Source organism: Micromesistius poutassou (genome assembly GCF_964030765.1).
Source record: "Micromesistius poutassou genome assembly, chromosome: 7".
In the NCBI taxonomy this organism is placed as follows: Eukaryota; Metazoa; Chordata; class Actinopteri; order Gadiformes; family Gadidae; genus Micromesistius; species Micromesistius poutassou.
Genome location: NC_140277.1, coordinates 17,486,687 through 17,501,003, shown reverse-complemented (window position 1 = coordinate 17,501,003; position 14,317 = coordinate 17,486,687). Strand labels below are relative to the sequence as shown.

At 43.7% G+C, this 14,317-nt stretch overlaps 1 protein-coding gene across 1 annotated transcript in view; it reads left to right on the top strand.

Moving 5' to 3' along the window:
- Positions 1–14,317, top strand: part of piezo1 (piezo type mechanosensitive ion channel component 1 (Er blood group)) — a 57,760-nt gene that overhangs the window by 27,738 nt on the left and 15,705 nt on the right. Inside the window, exons 12-31 of the mRNA XM_084470526.1 lie at positions 31–211; positions 380–485; positions 802–983; positions 1,285–1,433; positions 1,918–2,076; positions 2,253–2,335; positions 2,655–2,818; positions 2,945–3,121; positions 3,576–3,701; positions 4,110–4,310; positions 7,428–7,632; positions 9,743–9,847; positions 10,111–10,267; positions 10,931–11,174; positions 11,459–11,555; positions 11,740–11,905; positions 13,001–13,090; positions 13,453–13,535; positions 13,993–14,067; positions 14,165–14,265. Of these exons, the coding sequence (XP_084326652.1) occupies positions 31–211; positions 380–485; positions 802–983; positions 1,285–1,433; positions 1,918–2,076; positions 2,253–2,335; positions 2,655–2,818; positions 2,945–3,121; positions 3,576–3,701; positions 4,110–4,310; positions 7,428–7,632; positions 9,743–9,847; positions 10,111–10,267; positions 10,931–11,174; positions 11,459–11,555; positions 11,740–11,905; positions 13,001–13,090; positions 13,453–13,535; positions 13,993–14,067; positions 14,165–14,265 (2,851 nt within the window). The remainder of the gene's footprint in view (positions 1–30; positions 212–379; positions 486–801; positions 984–1,284; positions 1,434–1,917; positions 2,077–2,252; positions 2,336–2,654; positions 2,819–2,944; positions 3,122–3,575; positions 3,702–4,109; positions 4,311–7,427; positions 7,633–9,742; positions 9,848–10,110; positions 10,268–10,930; positions 11,175–11,458; positions 11,556–11,739; positions 11,906–13,000; positions 13,091–13,452; positions 13,536–13,992; positions 14,068–14,164; positions 14,266–14,317) is intronic.

Here is a 14,317-nt window from a genome sequence, read left to right as displayed (position 1 = left end):
CCTATTGTTCCTTGTTTTGTGTTTGCTCAGACGCCACGTGGCCATGCTGTGCTCGCCCTTCATCCTGTTCTACGGGCTGGCCCTGTGCGCTCTGCAGTTCATCTGGGCCATGGAGTTCCAGCTGGAGCTGCCCAACACTGTGGGGGTGCTGAGCCTCAGACAGCTGGGCTTGGATAGGCCTCAGTACCCATGCCTCAGGTTAGGCGCTATGGTGAGCGGGTCCTTGTTTAACGTACGACAAAGAAAGAGAAACCAAGGACTTCAAAGCAGGTCTTAGAAGTCTCTAGTCTCACAAGATGGCTCCGATCTGGGGGTTTAACTTTCCTTTGTTTGACGTTTGTTTAAATCCACTTATGTTTCCCGTACATTTTCTCCTCAGCTTCTCTTTACTCTTACCTTCTGGCTGTTGTTGCGGCAATCAGTGAAAGAGATTTTCAGTAGGAAAATTAGCATATTCACTCAACTCCAAGAGGTCAATACCAGAGGTGAGATTTATTCCTTTCCTCTTGCTTACGCAGACCTGCCCACCTGCAGAAGTTTATATTTAGCCATGAAACACTAACATAAATAATATCACAATATTGTTTTATTACAAACATCTTAAAAATCCTGTGCATGTTTGAGAGACACACATAAAAAATATGAGATGAGAGTAGCCAACAACTGACTGAGTTGTTAGCATTATAGTTTAGTGGCTGTTTGACTACTTGCTAAGTGTGTGGGCCTGTTAACTTAAAATACCTTCCCTCCATTTGTCAATGTTCTCTTTGTGTTTACTTCTCCTGTGTTTACCATATATAGGAGCGAGTGGGGGCGATGCATCAGTGCTGAAGGTGGTGGGAGGAATGGTGATGAGCTGCTATGCCAAGTACTGGATCTATGTCTGTGGAGGGATGTTCATCATGGTCTCCTTCGCTGGGAAGCTTGTTGGATACAAAATAGTCTACATGCTGCTCTTCCTCCTCTGCCTATGCCTCTATCAGGTTGGATATAGTCACCACCCCACTGCGTTCCTCTACATGTCATTGTACTAGTTTACATTTACAGTTTACATTTACATTAAGGGCATTTAGCAGACGCTTTTTTCCAAAGCAAATTACAATAAGTACATTTGTCAGAAGAAAGAGAAACAACAATATATCGCTGTCGGTACGGTAAGGTTGTTCAGTGCCAAGCACTTACAATCGCTAGGTTAACCCATTCCCCGTATACAAGGCTAGGATAATTATGTAAAATAATGTAATTCTTAAATTCTGTCAAGTCACCCATGTGTTATGTGTCCAGGTGTACTACACCTTGTGGAGGAAGCTGCTGAAGGTGTTCTGGTGGCTGGTGGTGGCCTACACCATGCTGATCTTAATCTCAATCTACACCTACCAGTTTGAGGACTTCCCTGGCTACTGGAGGAACCTCACTGGGTTCACAGAGGAACAGTGAGTTTACCTTTTCTAACTCCTCGTAGGTCTTTTAACCATTCATAAAGATTGTTTATAGCTCACCAGAATTCATTTACTTTTATATTCTGTAATGTGGCTGATTCATATCTCCAAATCCAAAAGATTTAGGCTGAGAACAATCAAAGAATACAGTAAAAATTTGACTGAGAACACAAACGGTTCAGAGGAAAGGGTTGAGTCGCCGTAGGAATCACAAAAAGAATGGTCGTCAGTAGACAGTAGATCAACTGCATTTAAAAAACAATATTACAGCTCAAAATGTTTTTTAAGAAGTTGAGAGGTTCTGCAACCTTCAGGATGCTGGCTACCTTGTTAGGCAGCTTGCTAGGTATGCTAGGTAGCTGGTCCCCCCACCAGGGGGAACTTATCCAGGCACGGTTCTCTTGACCGGTGACCGGGTTACGTTTGACCCTGACCCTGACCCCGGCCCCCTTGTCTAACCCAACGTCTGCGTTCCCAGGTTGGCTGACATCGGCCTGGAGACGTTTGCTCTGTCAGAGCTGTTCAGCAGCATCCTGATCCCCGGCTTCTTCCTTCTGGCGTGCATACTGCAGCTGCACTATTTCCACACGCCGTTCATGAGCCTCACAGACCTGGAGCACGTAAACCCTTTACACAGGTGATTAAGGAGATGATTGTTTATACATGTTGTAGGCATTTGTTATAAATCCATCTATTTTACAACATGCTGTATTGGCTGCTGTTATTATACAACGTGTGATACATGTGTTAAATGTTGATGTTAATCATATGATGTTTATATGGTGATAACTCAATATATCATCCTGAAATCAGAAAGAGTGGCTGCACCAATTCTGAGGGCACTGAGGGCCTTGAAGAAGATCTGGAGATAGGAAACCACCATCTAGAGGAAGGAGGTGAGCTGTTCTCCCATTCTGTAGCTTGATCTTATGATAAGATTGTCCAGTTTTTTGTTAAATTGAGGTAGAAATTCATTATGTAGCTCTTGTTTATGTATTGCCTTCCATGTATTGAAGTATGTGACATTATACAAGTTATTGTCAGATATGCTAAGGTCAGTTGTTACTACTGAAATTACCCAACTTTCCCAAATCAGGAAAAACTCACCAATAGATATGAATATATATTTTTTATATATTTTAAATGTCCTCAAATGATCTGAAATCACGCCTGTCTTTAAACCCATTGTTCTCTCCTCCACATCCTCCACTCCAGAGCTAATGCCTAGTAAATGGGGTCTAGTGATGGACAGGTTGCTGGTTCTTTGCAGACAGTTTTCAGATACGTTGACCCAGACTCAGGAGTTTCTCTGGAGGCTTCTTGAACTCCACATTGTTAAGATGGTGGCCTTCTACACCGTGTGGGTCGCTCTAGGAGAGGTAACGACTTCTTTCTTTCTTAATCCCATCTCTGTCTTTTCAGCCTCTGTTCAGAATTTGAATATTAAGAAATGAGTACGAGCTCATACCATCCTGACGTTAGTGTCGTCACCCCTCCCCCTGCAGCCTTCAGTCATGAACCTGTTGCTGGTGGTGCTTTGGTCTCTGGCCATGCCCTACGGCCGCTTCAGGCCCATGGCGTCCTGTCTGTCCACCGTCTGGGTGTGTGTCATCATCGTGTGTAAGATGCTGTACCAGCTGGTCATCGTCAATCCTGACAAGTACTCAAACAACTGCAGCCTGGTGAGATTTAACAGACGCTATATCAAGAGATTGTTACTGAAAGTTATAATCCTTTATAATCCGGCGGTCTCAGCCAAAACAGACACGGTCGGCACCACAATCTGCTCTACTTGTTAGCCAGCTAGTTTAGATTTTTCATTGGTCATATTTTCCTTCCCCCCCCCCATCCCATTAAAATGAATGATGTGAAGGTGACACAAAAGCAATATTTTAACGTGATTTTAAAAGTGCTGTAAGCTTGTGATCGGTACTTTCCGAAAGTAATCAGTAACATTTCTGAGTTGAGTTTGAGAACAGTCAATGATGGGTGGCGTCGGGTTGGTCTGACTGGTCCTCTCCACCTCCTCCCCGTTGGTCTGACTGGTCCTCTCCACCTCCTCCCCGTTGGTCTGACTGGTCCTCTCCACCTCCTCCCCGTTGGTCTGACTGGTCCTCTCCACCTCCTCCCCGTCAGCCTTTCGCCAACATGACCAACCTGTCCCCGGAGCAGATGAGGAACTCCACGCTGTACAAGGGGCCCGTGGACCCCGCCAACTGGTTCGGCTTCAGGAAAGATGCCACAGTGTTGGGATACAGCAAAGTACGCTCATATCTGGAATTCCTTTACTGCAGTATAAAATGTTCCTTTTTTTTAACAACACAATGGCACAATGTGTACACAAGAGAAAGCTTTTTGAATCCAGCCTGTTTCTGTATTCAATATTAAATATTTTATTTTTTTACACACAAGGTACACAATGTGGAATTAACGTAGCGTATACCATCTCAGGAGGGGGTTGGGATGAAGGCTGTCTACGTCTCTCGTACAACCATTCCCGCCTGATAGGACTGAGAAAAACACCCGTCTTTGTAAACAAGGCTTGTGTAAACGGGGTCAATGCTAAACTCTATCCCCATGATGTGCTCACACCAAACGTGTGAACTTGCTCTTCTGGTTCAGTGGGTTGGAGCGGTGAGATTAATCCGGATGACTCTTCTCTTCTTCCAGAATCATCTGGTGGTCCTGATGCTGCTGGTGTTTGAAGCCACAGTCTACCGTCATCAGGTCCACTACTACTGCCAGGTCCAGCGCTCCCCCCCCGCGGTCCAGACCCTGTTCCCCACCGCCACCCGGGACACTCTGGACCAGGGCCTCATGACCTGCCTCAAGTACCTGCTCAACTACGCCTTCTACAAGTTTGGGCTGGAGGTTTGTGTGTTTTTGTGCGTTGCCACACGTCGTTAAGCAACAACCGCTCATTTATAAACCCTACAATTAGCCCCAGCTGTGGTTATTGCAACAGCTTAACTATGTGTGTCCCTTCGTGAAATGGTTAGGTCTCACAGTCATGGTGTAGGCATTGAATTACACAGTTGATCACACATCACATGTGTCATTATGTAGTTATGTTCTATTATCCTGACCAATCAACGGTCTGAGATCAGTTCCACATCAGGCTGAGCAGCAGCTGGGGCCGTTACTAGGACGTCTGTTACTCTGCAAGATCGTTTGTAGGTCACAGCCTCTCCAACGGACGCAGCTGACTGTGCTAGTAGCGTGGTAGGCATGTTGAAAACAGGAGTGCTGAAGTGTAAAGTAGGACCCCTGGGTGTGTGTACCTAGAGTCCAAACCTCTCCAACCAATAACACTTCACCAAACATCTTGAGCGCTTTTACATTGAGCATGTATCTATAGCTCTCTGTTTCTCCTACTCCTTTACTCCCTCTCTCCCTCTCTCCTTTCTATACATCCCTTTCTTGTTCTCTTTCATCATGCTCTAGCTTAAGATGAGCTTAAGAGCAAAGTGTGTGTGTGTGTGTGTGTGTGTGTGTGTGTGTGTGTGTGTGTGTGTGTGCTTTAGTGTGTGTGCTTTAGTTTGTGTGTGTGTGTGTGTGTGTGTGAGTTCATCTGTTTGGAAGTGTTTTTGTGTGTGTCAGAGTGACAAATGAGATATTCTTAGTGTGTGTATGTGTGTGTGTAGGTGTGTGTGTGTGTGTGTGTGTGTGTGTGTGTGTGTGTGTGTGTGTGTGCATACGCGTATCTGTGTGTTAAGCACGAGTCCTGCTAATCCCATCAGTGATGGGTTTAAACGTGGTGTGTGTCATAAAACAACTTGTGTTTAGGTTGGGCAGCCTCGGAGTACCCTCCAAACTAAAACAGAATTTGCAGGAAAGATCCAAGAGATTGTTCCGATGCTGATGAGTCCAAGCTAAAATGATTGATAGCTGCATGTAGTACGTAGGAAGAGGGTGATGACGTATCGGAGGCTGAGCAATGGGGGTGGACCTGTAGACGTTTTGGTTTTTACCTGACACCTATTTGATACGAGAGATTACAATTGATACTGGTTTCACTGTTCCACACAATCTAAACGCTGTAGCAGTTTACATGCATCATAACTATAATTTTCAGGATGAATTGCTTGATTGACAGAGAATGACTCTTCCATAATAGCTGACATCCACTGCCCATATGCTTGTGGTGGTCTTTGCGATGTGACGTTGTGATGTACAAGACCTACTAACGTGTTGAATACACTTAGTTTAGGTATTGGGATTTTTCAAGCTGGACCCTATCTTCCCATTATTTTGGCTCTAAGGGGCTAATAGTTATTAGAGGCTAAGGGTTAAGGGGCTAAGGGTTATTAGCCCCTTAGAGCCAAAGCGAAACTTGGTTAGGCACAACAAAAGAAACAGACAGCATCTAGCAAAAGGCAATGAAAAAGTTGTCTTTCTCTGAAGGGATCACTTCCATCATCGCTTTTGATGGCTAAGTGTTTAGCCAAGTCTTTAAGCTATTCAAGAGAAAGTTCTAGAAACAGATTTTAGTATGTTATGTTGTGAAGGACTGGTTTTAAACGTGGTCATTTGTCTTATATCATCTTCAACTTATTAATTGATGCCATTTTGTTACTGTCAATAGAAGTATGACCTGACTTTAGAGTATACATGTCCTGTTTTTGCCACCAACCAGTTTCTGAACATTCGACTCTGATCAGAGCTCAGGTCGTCCTCTTATTGTCTATTCTGAGCACTTAGACGCCATGAGGAAGGGACACAGACAGCGAGGTGTGTGTGTGTGTGTGGAGCTGCTTCTAGGCAGTGGTTGATGCCCGCGTCCAAGGGCTAAGCTTGTATGACACTTGGTGTAATGCCACAGTGTTTGTATGAAGATGTGTGGAGATCCAGGCCAGCATTGGACATTAGCACCACACAGGCAATGTCTACAGTCTGCAGAGATACCCTGCTTGTGTTATTTGCCTCATTGCCTCGTTCCCAAAGCCTACACTGTGTGAACTTAGGTATCCAATGCTTTATCTGTATCAGAAAGATCACCTACACATTATGTTTCACCAAAATCATTTCATTATTGAATTACTATTGAATAATTGATGTGCTAATAAAAAGCTAAAATGAACTATCTTCATCATTTGAACTATAATTCGGCATTTATGTTGATTATAAAATTAACATTGAAACTAGATGCATTGATTTGCAACAGTGTCCAGTTATTAAACAAATATGCACACCCATGGAGGGTTGTGTATTGACCAATCAGGGGTATTCTACAATGCTGCGGTGTATATATATAAACAAAATGATGATTTTGTTATACTATATATGTTAATATATAAAGGTACACTGAGCATACAAACCAATCATAAATAGTACATGATACAATGCAGAGTGCTGAGCTGTTTCTGTAATAGTGTAGCTTGTTTCCGTTCATCTACAAAAAACATCACAGCATGAGAGATGTTAGAACATGATCAAACAAAGGCAAAGATGATGAGCAGTTAAGACAGAACATTGCATCATGCTCACAAATCTTAATCTTATTCTCAATCTCAATCTTAATCTTCGCACCTGGAAATGTTGCACACAGTCCAGATAAGAGAGTGTTTAAAGCAGTGTATAAAAGGAAAGTTTCATAGATAATATGTGCATTAGTTTCACTTGTTTTTCCTAGTTTTCAAAATGTAAAGCTGATAGAATTAGACTTGAACTATGCCTTTGTCAAATATCAGACATTTGACATTCAGGGCATTTAGCAGATGCTTTTATCAAAAGCAACTTACAACAGTTAATGCACACCGACGGCGGAGTCAACCATGCAAGAATTTGAATTTGACCATCTAAATAAGTAGACCCATTGGATCCAGAGGTTCTCTGAACCCCTGCCCATTGTACACTTCATAGGCAAAGTGCTTCCGGAAACGGCCCATGTCTACAGGATTCAAGAACATTTAAAAAGTAGGACATAAAGTTGGACTGTTACCTCATTCCCTCACTCATATATATGTTCTCTTCTCTCATTTCTCACAGATATGCTTTCTGATGACGATTAACGTGATTGGCCAGAGGATGAACTTCGTGGTGATCATCCACGGCTGCTGGCTGGTGATCATCATAGTGCGGCGGCGGCGGGCGGCGATGGCTCGGATCTGGCCCAAGTACTGCCTGTTCCTGTGCGTCTTCATGATCTATCAGTATGTCCTCTGCGTGGGGATGCCGCCCGCCCTTTGTATCGGTAAGGCCGCGCTATGGACTCTTTCCACTGAGGCGTCGTCGTAGGACAGACACGGGTGTCTCTCGTAAAGCTTTATGGGTCTTTAATGCACCAGCGGACTGAACCAGTCAAGGTATCCCCCCGGCTTCTGCAAGGAGGTTTGCAAAAAAAAAAAACCGACTATACGGCGGAGCTTGAATTCCTCCTTTCAGAAAATCAATAAAACAAAAGAGGTCATATTTATCAGCGTCCGTAGTGGCATCATAGCCCCTGCTGAGGTGAAGGAGTTGAGAACAAACGCTGTCACGCTGCTGCACAGCATCCCAAAGAAAACAACAGTTTGATTTGATTTGAAGGTCTTGGCAAGGCAACGGGAGTGCCCATGTGGTTTGAGTGATATTACTGCTGAAAACTTAACTAATGTTAAAAGTTGTTCTGAAGAGTGTAGAGGCTATAAAAGGCAGCACAGTTTGGGCCAGAAGTGCACGGAGCCCGGCCCCCTGATAGACTGGCAGACCCTTCCTTCATGTTCAACAGATCAGGGAGTAGTGTTGGCTAAAGCTGACCCCACACTACACGATAAATGTCCCGATATCGTGGCCGATTTGCCCCTTACGAGAATCGGGGTGGCGTTCCCATGGCAGCCGAATCGGGACGAAAATCGGCCAAGATGATCCTGTCTGCCGTAGTGTTCTAAGATAAAATCTCATAAACTTAAGACCTCCCGATCTCAAAATCGGGGTTATCCAACATGTTAGATATTTTTGGCATGTTGAGTGTGTAGTCAACATAATAGCGACGCACGCACACACAAACACACGCGCAAAACACACACACACACGCTGACCCGAAGGTGCTCCATAATGCCAAAGCGCATTCAATTCTCACTTTTCAATTTTCGTTTCCAAATATTTATTTAAAAACGAAAATATCTGTTTTAGTGCGTGTGTGTTAAATTAAATGTTTTTATATCTTAAACAAATTCCGTTGCAAATAGGAGGCGCGCAGCATCAATATCCTAACACAGACACATTTTGCAGATTGTAAATTGACATGATACATTGTAAACGTTCACAATCCTGCTCTATGCTCTGTGATATTTTGTTTATCATCATTTCTATTAACTTCTGCGAGGCGCATAAAGTGGTCATGTAGATCGGTCGTCTGCCCGTCTATTGCGCGTATCACACATGAGCAGATCTTGCACACAACGTCAGTCGTGTCCCTTGGCTGTCCTATTTGTTGTATATTTGTTGATGTTGTTATTGTCATGCGTGTTCTGGTTATTTACGCATGATTAAACATGAGTCTTTATATGGCGATAAAACAAAGCTTTGTTGCGTTTTTTTTCCTTCTTTTTGAAGTGGGGATCGGGGGTGCGCCAACCCGGTTGGGACGTAAAGGGGGTGCGCAGGAAAAAAAGTTTGGGAACCGCTGCTCTAGATCTACAATCTCTTGTCTCTCGATCTCTTGTCTCGTGCTGGATGACGTAGCCTACACGGCCGAGAATCGGATAAGATTATCCTGTAGTGTGTGGTGTTCCGTCTTGTGTTCTAATCTTATGTCGGATCGTAGAGCAAAAATCGGCTGCGATTCTCGTTAAGTGTGTGGTGTACTCCGACTCAAAAATCGCATAAGATAAAAAAAATCGTGTAGTGTGGGGCAGCCTTTAGAGGATGCAGATAGGATTAGAAGGTTTGAGTTGTCGTGATAAGTAATACATAAAGCCTAACGTGTGATACCCACTCAGCGATTACAAAGCCTTGTAATGAGTTATTCTAGAGCCTCTATAAGGCAAACAAATATATGAACAGGCTTATTCTTATTAATACCATTTTATTATGATTATTGTTGAATAAAGGTTATTAGATTCAAAGCACTTGTACTTTTAGGCACAGATGTGTGCATACGAGTTGTTGATGAGGCCCAATGACACTGTGCTCTTTAAAGTAGCAGACCCATAATTAGTGTTAGGAGCGACAACTATGTGTCCTATGATGAATCCTCTGTCGAGAGGGTCTATTTAATGGATTTTAAATACATATATAATCACTATTGATATCCTGATGACGGCGGGTTTGAGACAGTCTCCCCTGTAACCCTCTTGACTCTCTGTCTCTCCTCTGTTTAGACTATCCATGGCGGTGGAACACTCCGGTGTTGATCAACTCTGCTCTGATTAAGTGGATCTATCTGCCCGATTTCTACACTGAGCCCAACTCACAAAATCTCATAGGTACTCATCAGGCCCTAAATACTATACTCCTAAGGAGCTGTTCCATTGGTTGTGTGCAATTATACATTTCTTGAAAACATTCATTTATACATCATTATTTTGGAACAAGCAACATGTTTCCTAAAAAATTCAATCTTTTGGACTTAAGTGATGGTTTAATTTAAGTCATGAGGTCACGTAAAACATGTCTATGGTTCATGATTGGTAGCAGCCAATGGTTTTGTTACTTGTTGGACTTGATGCATGTGTTTGTGTGTACACAGCGGATTTTGTCCTGCTGATGTGTGCCTCCCAGCAGTGGAAGGTGTTTGAGAATGAGCGGACAGAGAATTGGATGGTTCTTGCGGGGGAGAACAAAGACTGTCCTGATCCCATGGAGAACCAACTGTTTAACCCTACACCCAACTTCATCAACTGCAGGCAAAAAGCTTTCTTTATTGAACCGTTGACCTCGTCATCTGTCCAACTATCAAACATTCATATGTATACTACTGCTCGGTGGACCAAGCTGGCCTGAGACTCATTCGTCTGAAATGGAAGGCAGGATTAACCATTTGACAACACGTACCACTTTTATATCATTCTGTACAATGCAAAAGCCTCCAACAAGTCTGCGATCAGTACCAGATTCAGTGGTTTTCCTGTATTGTTCCATAGTAAAAAAAAATATTTAGCCTTTATTTAGTCAGGCCATTGAGAGCAGGCTCTCTTTTTCAATGACGCCCTGATAACAACAAACAAATAAAAACAGAAACACAACTGTACAATAGATATAAACAGTAGGTCAAACAACCAGAACAACATTTCAATACATATTAATAATACATTGGGACGGTTAAGAAAGCTATTTAAAACAAGAGCAATCTTTATTTAATGAGACTTCAATCATCCCCTTGAACTTCTCAATTGAGACCAATTGCTCCAATTTTAGTGAGTCTATTCCATCTGTCAGGAGCATAAAAGTTAAACGCAAGCTTTCCTGAGTTGCTATTGTTGCGCAGAATGATGAGTGTAATGTGTGACTGAGAGCGTAATAACATAGTAATGACTCCTCTCCCGTTCCCTCTGTTTCCCTCATTCCAGGTGTTACCTCGACATGGCTAAAGTTCTGGTGTTTCGATACCTCTACTGGTTCGTTCTGTCGGTGGTCTTTGTCACCGGAGCAACTAGGATCTCTGTGTTTGGTCTGGGTTATTTGCTGGCCTGTTTCTTCTTCTTTTTATTTGGGACTCAGCTATTGGTCAAACCAGCGAGGGCCCGCCTTGCTGTGTGGGACTGCCTTATCATCTATAACGTAGCAGTTATCATCGCAAAGAATCTCTTATCGGTAAGTGAGGCCCACAAAAACACCTCCTCACACATATCTACAGATCCAGATGACATGAAGTCCTTTTGAGTGTGGATGATTATCAAAGTACTTAAATCATGGATTCAATTAAACTACATTTGTCTCATCCTAAGAATAATAGTTAATATACAAGTAGTTATATATATATATATATATATATATATATATATATTCAATATTATATAATGTTATATTAATCAAATAATCCTGCTGACATATGTTGTTATGTTGTTTGTTGTGTTTTGTTTGTGTTTTGAATGCAGATCCTGGCATGTGTATTTGTAGTGGAGATGCAGAAAGGCTTTTGTTGGGTGATACAGCTCTTCAGTCTAGTCTGCACAGTAAAGGGTTATTATGACCGTAAGTACTGGTTTCCTCACTTCTATACCACTTGAATGATCCGTTTTCTAATCCACTGACTGCGTGACTTCTTGCAAGATGCTACAATTCTGTCAAAATCCTGTATTTCTTTCATTTCTATCTCAATGTCACTTCATGTGCTGCTTTTTCACATGCATTTTATTTGTATTACTTCTACTATCAGCCAAGTCTGTGGGCGACAAGACCTGCACCCTACCGGTGGAGGAGGCAGGCATCATCTGGGACAGCATCTGTTTCCTCTTCCTGCTGCTCCAGAGGCGGGTCTTCCTCAGCTTCTACTTCCTCCACGTGACAGCAGAGCTCCAGGCCTCGGCCAAACAGGCTTCAAGGTGAGAGTGAAAACAACCGATCACAGGTTGATTTTGGTTTGGTAAAAATATCTTAACAGACTTTTTTCAATTTAGAGTCCCAGTCCTCAATCCCAGTTGAGGGTTATTGGATGGACGTGAAAAGACTAGACTGCATCGGGTTCTCTGACGTCTCTGGTATTTCCACAACGAGACTCGTAGTGGGGGTTATCTCAGCCATGGTTGAGAAGGAATTGGGGGAAAGGAACTTTGGCTTTGAATCCCTGAAGTACATGAACCATGGAGGAGAAAGGGATTGTTGCCCGCGACTGTCTCCCGCCGGAGCCCCGCTGCCCGCTGCCTGCTGCCCGCTGCCGAGGCACCACCGCCGGGCAGCGCCTCGGCACCACCGCCTCGGCACCACCGCCTCGGCACCACCGCCTCGGCACCACCGCCTCGGCACCACCGCCGAGGCACCACCACCGAGGCACCACCACCGAGGCACCACCGCCTCGGCACCACCGCCTCGGCACCACCACCGAGGCACCACCGCCGGGCAGCGGGCAGCGCCGAGGCGCCACCGGGGCTCCAGCGGGAAACAATCGCGGTGAACAATCGCGGGCAACAATCCCTTTCTCCTCCATGTCGTGGTCCAGTCTACTTCAGATTGATGTGGAAGTGGAAGAACCCGACGCAGTCGTTTGAGATTCATAATATCGTCTGGAGGCACACACAGATTTTGGCTGTGATCATATATATGATATAGATATCTATGTATAACATGATATTATTTAGATATAAAGCTCCAGGACTCCCAACGGAGCACCCGGAGTGAGCAGCTTGGCCGCAAGCTGCTCAGGGCCACACCCCCACCCTCCACCTTGACCCGCCTCTAAAAACAGCACGTTTGTGGAGAGCTCATTGTGGGACTGGCTCGTAGTGGCTGTAACTCTGCACCAAGGCTGAAATTCTTCAACGTCTTCAAGTACTGCATTAGGGGCCCACTAACAGCTATATAAAAGCATTCATAAAGTTGCATGCCATGGGATCTTTAAATAATAGGTGAGTGATGTGTAAGTATAGTATGGCTTGTATCTCAGACAAAGACAACCTAAATGCTGTATTGCTTTGCCACAGGGGTTTTGAGTTGTTCAGAGCCAGCCTGGTGAAGGACATGACGTTCCACCAGAAGGCAGAGGAGAAGTCCCTCTCACAGCTCAAGAGATCGTAAGGATATGTTGTAGCTTCAGTGCCTCATTTCTAGTGACATTTTTGAGAAAGTAAAATATATTATTACTAATTGATATGAGATGTGTGATGATGAGTTGTCATTAATCAATGTACCATGGAAGGAGATGTCACCATTAACATACTTAACAAACATTGACGCTCGTCTCGTAGCCACACAGCAATTTAGGAATTGTTATGTATTGATGGATATGTTTTAATGATTGAATAGATACAGCTATAAAATAAAATAGCAATAGCAATGTATGACGATGTAGCATGATCATGAGTCGCTGTTGTATTTCTATAAAAAGAGAATCCCTCATGCTCCCTTTATCTATATTATCTTATCTGTGTTAAAGCATGCAGAGGATCCGCTCCAGACAGAAGAAGTACCGAGCAGAACGCAGATCATCTGGAGAGTCTCTGGAGGATGAGGCTGATGGTAAAGATTCTGGAGTGTGTGGAAAAAAAGTCCAGCTCATTCGTTAGTGAAGGAATCTCAATGGTTTTCAAATTGTTTATGAAGCTGATTGAGGAAAAGGAAAACACAGCCACATTCTCCATAATGTAGTCCTTTACATGTTAAACAGAACCGCTTATCAGACCGATCTGAAGCTCCATGAAGAAGGAGCTACAATTTTTGAATAACCAAGCAACCAGTTATTATTGATTCAATAATAATGATGAACTAGCAGCAGGATGGCAGCTGTGTGTGACATTATGTGAACCCCTCCTAAACACAGGGCATGTATCAATTGGACTGGATTGAATGTTTAGTGCTACACAAAATCGGTCATCATGTATCTATCTACTACTAATGTTATTAAAATATCAAAATAGGTAAAATACCATTAACCACAGAGAAAGATAATTAACGATCGGTTCCTCCACTCTCCAAGACCCTTGTCCCCGTCCAGACCCCAGAAGGAAGACGCCGAAGAGATGGCACCAGCCGTGGATGCACCACGCCGCCGGTCGGACGACTTACATCTTTCATGAGAGTTGTGTTAGTTGTGTTGCTTATACAGACGTGTGTGCTACACAAGCTAACACATGCTGCTGTTCCTGCAGTGCTCCACTCTGGCGAGTACTACCTGTTTGAATCAGACAGCGAGGACGAAGACGAGACGCTCTTTGAGGAGCCAACCCCTCAGAAGCAGACCGCATGTCAGGTTGGCGCCTGTATTTACACCGCAGCTTTTGAACATGTGCTTCTGATTGGTC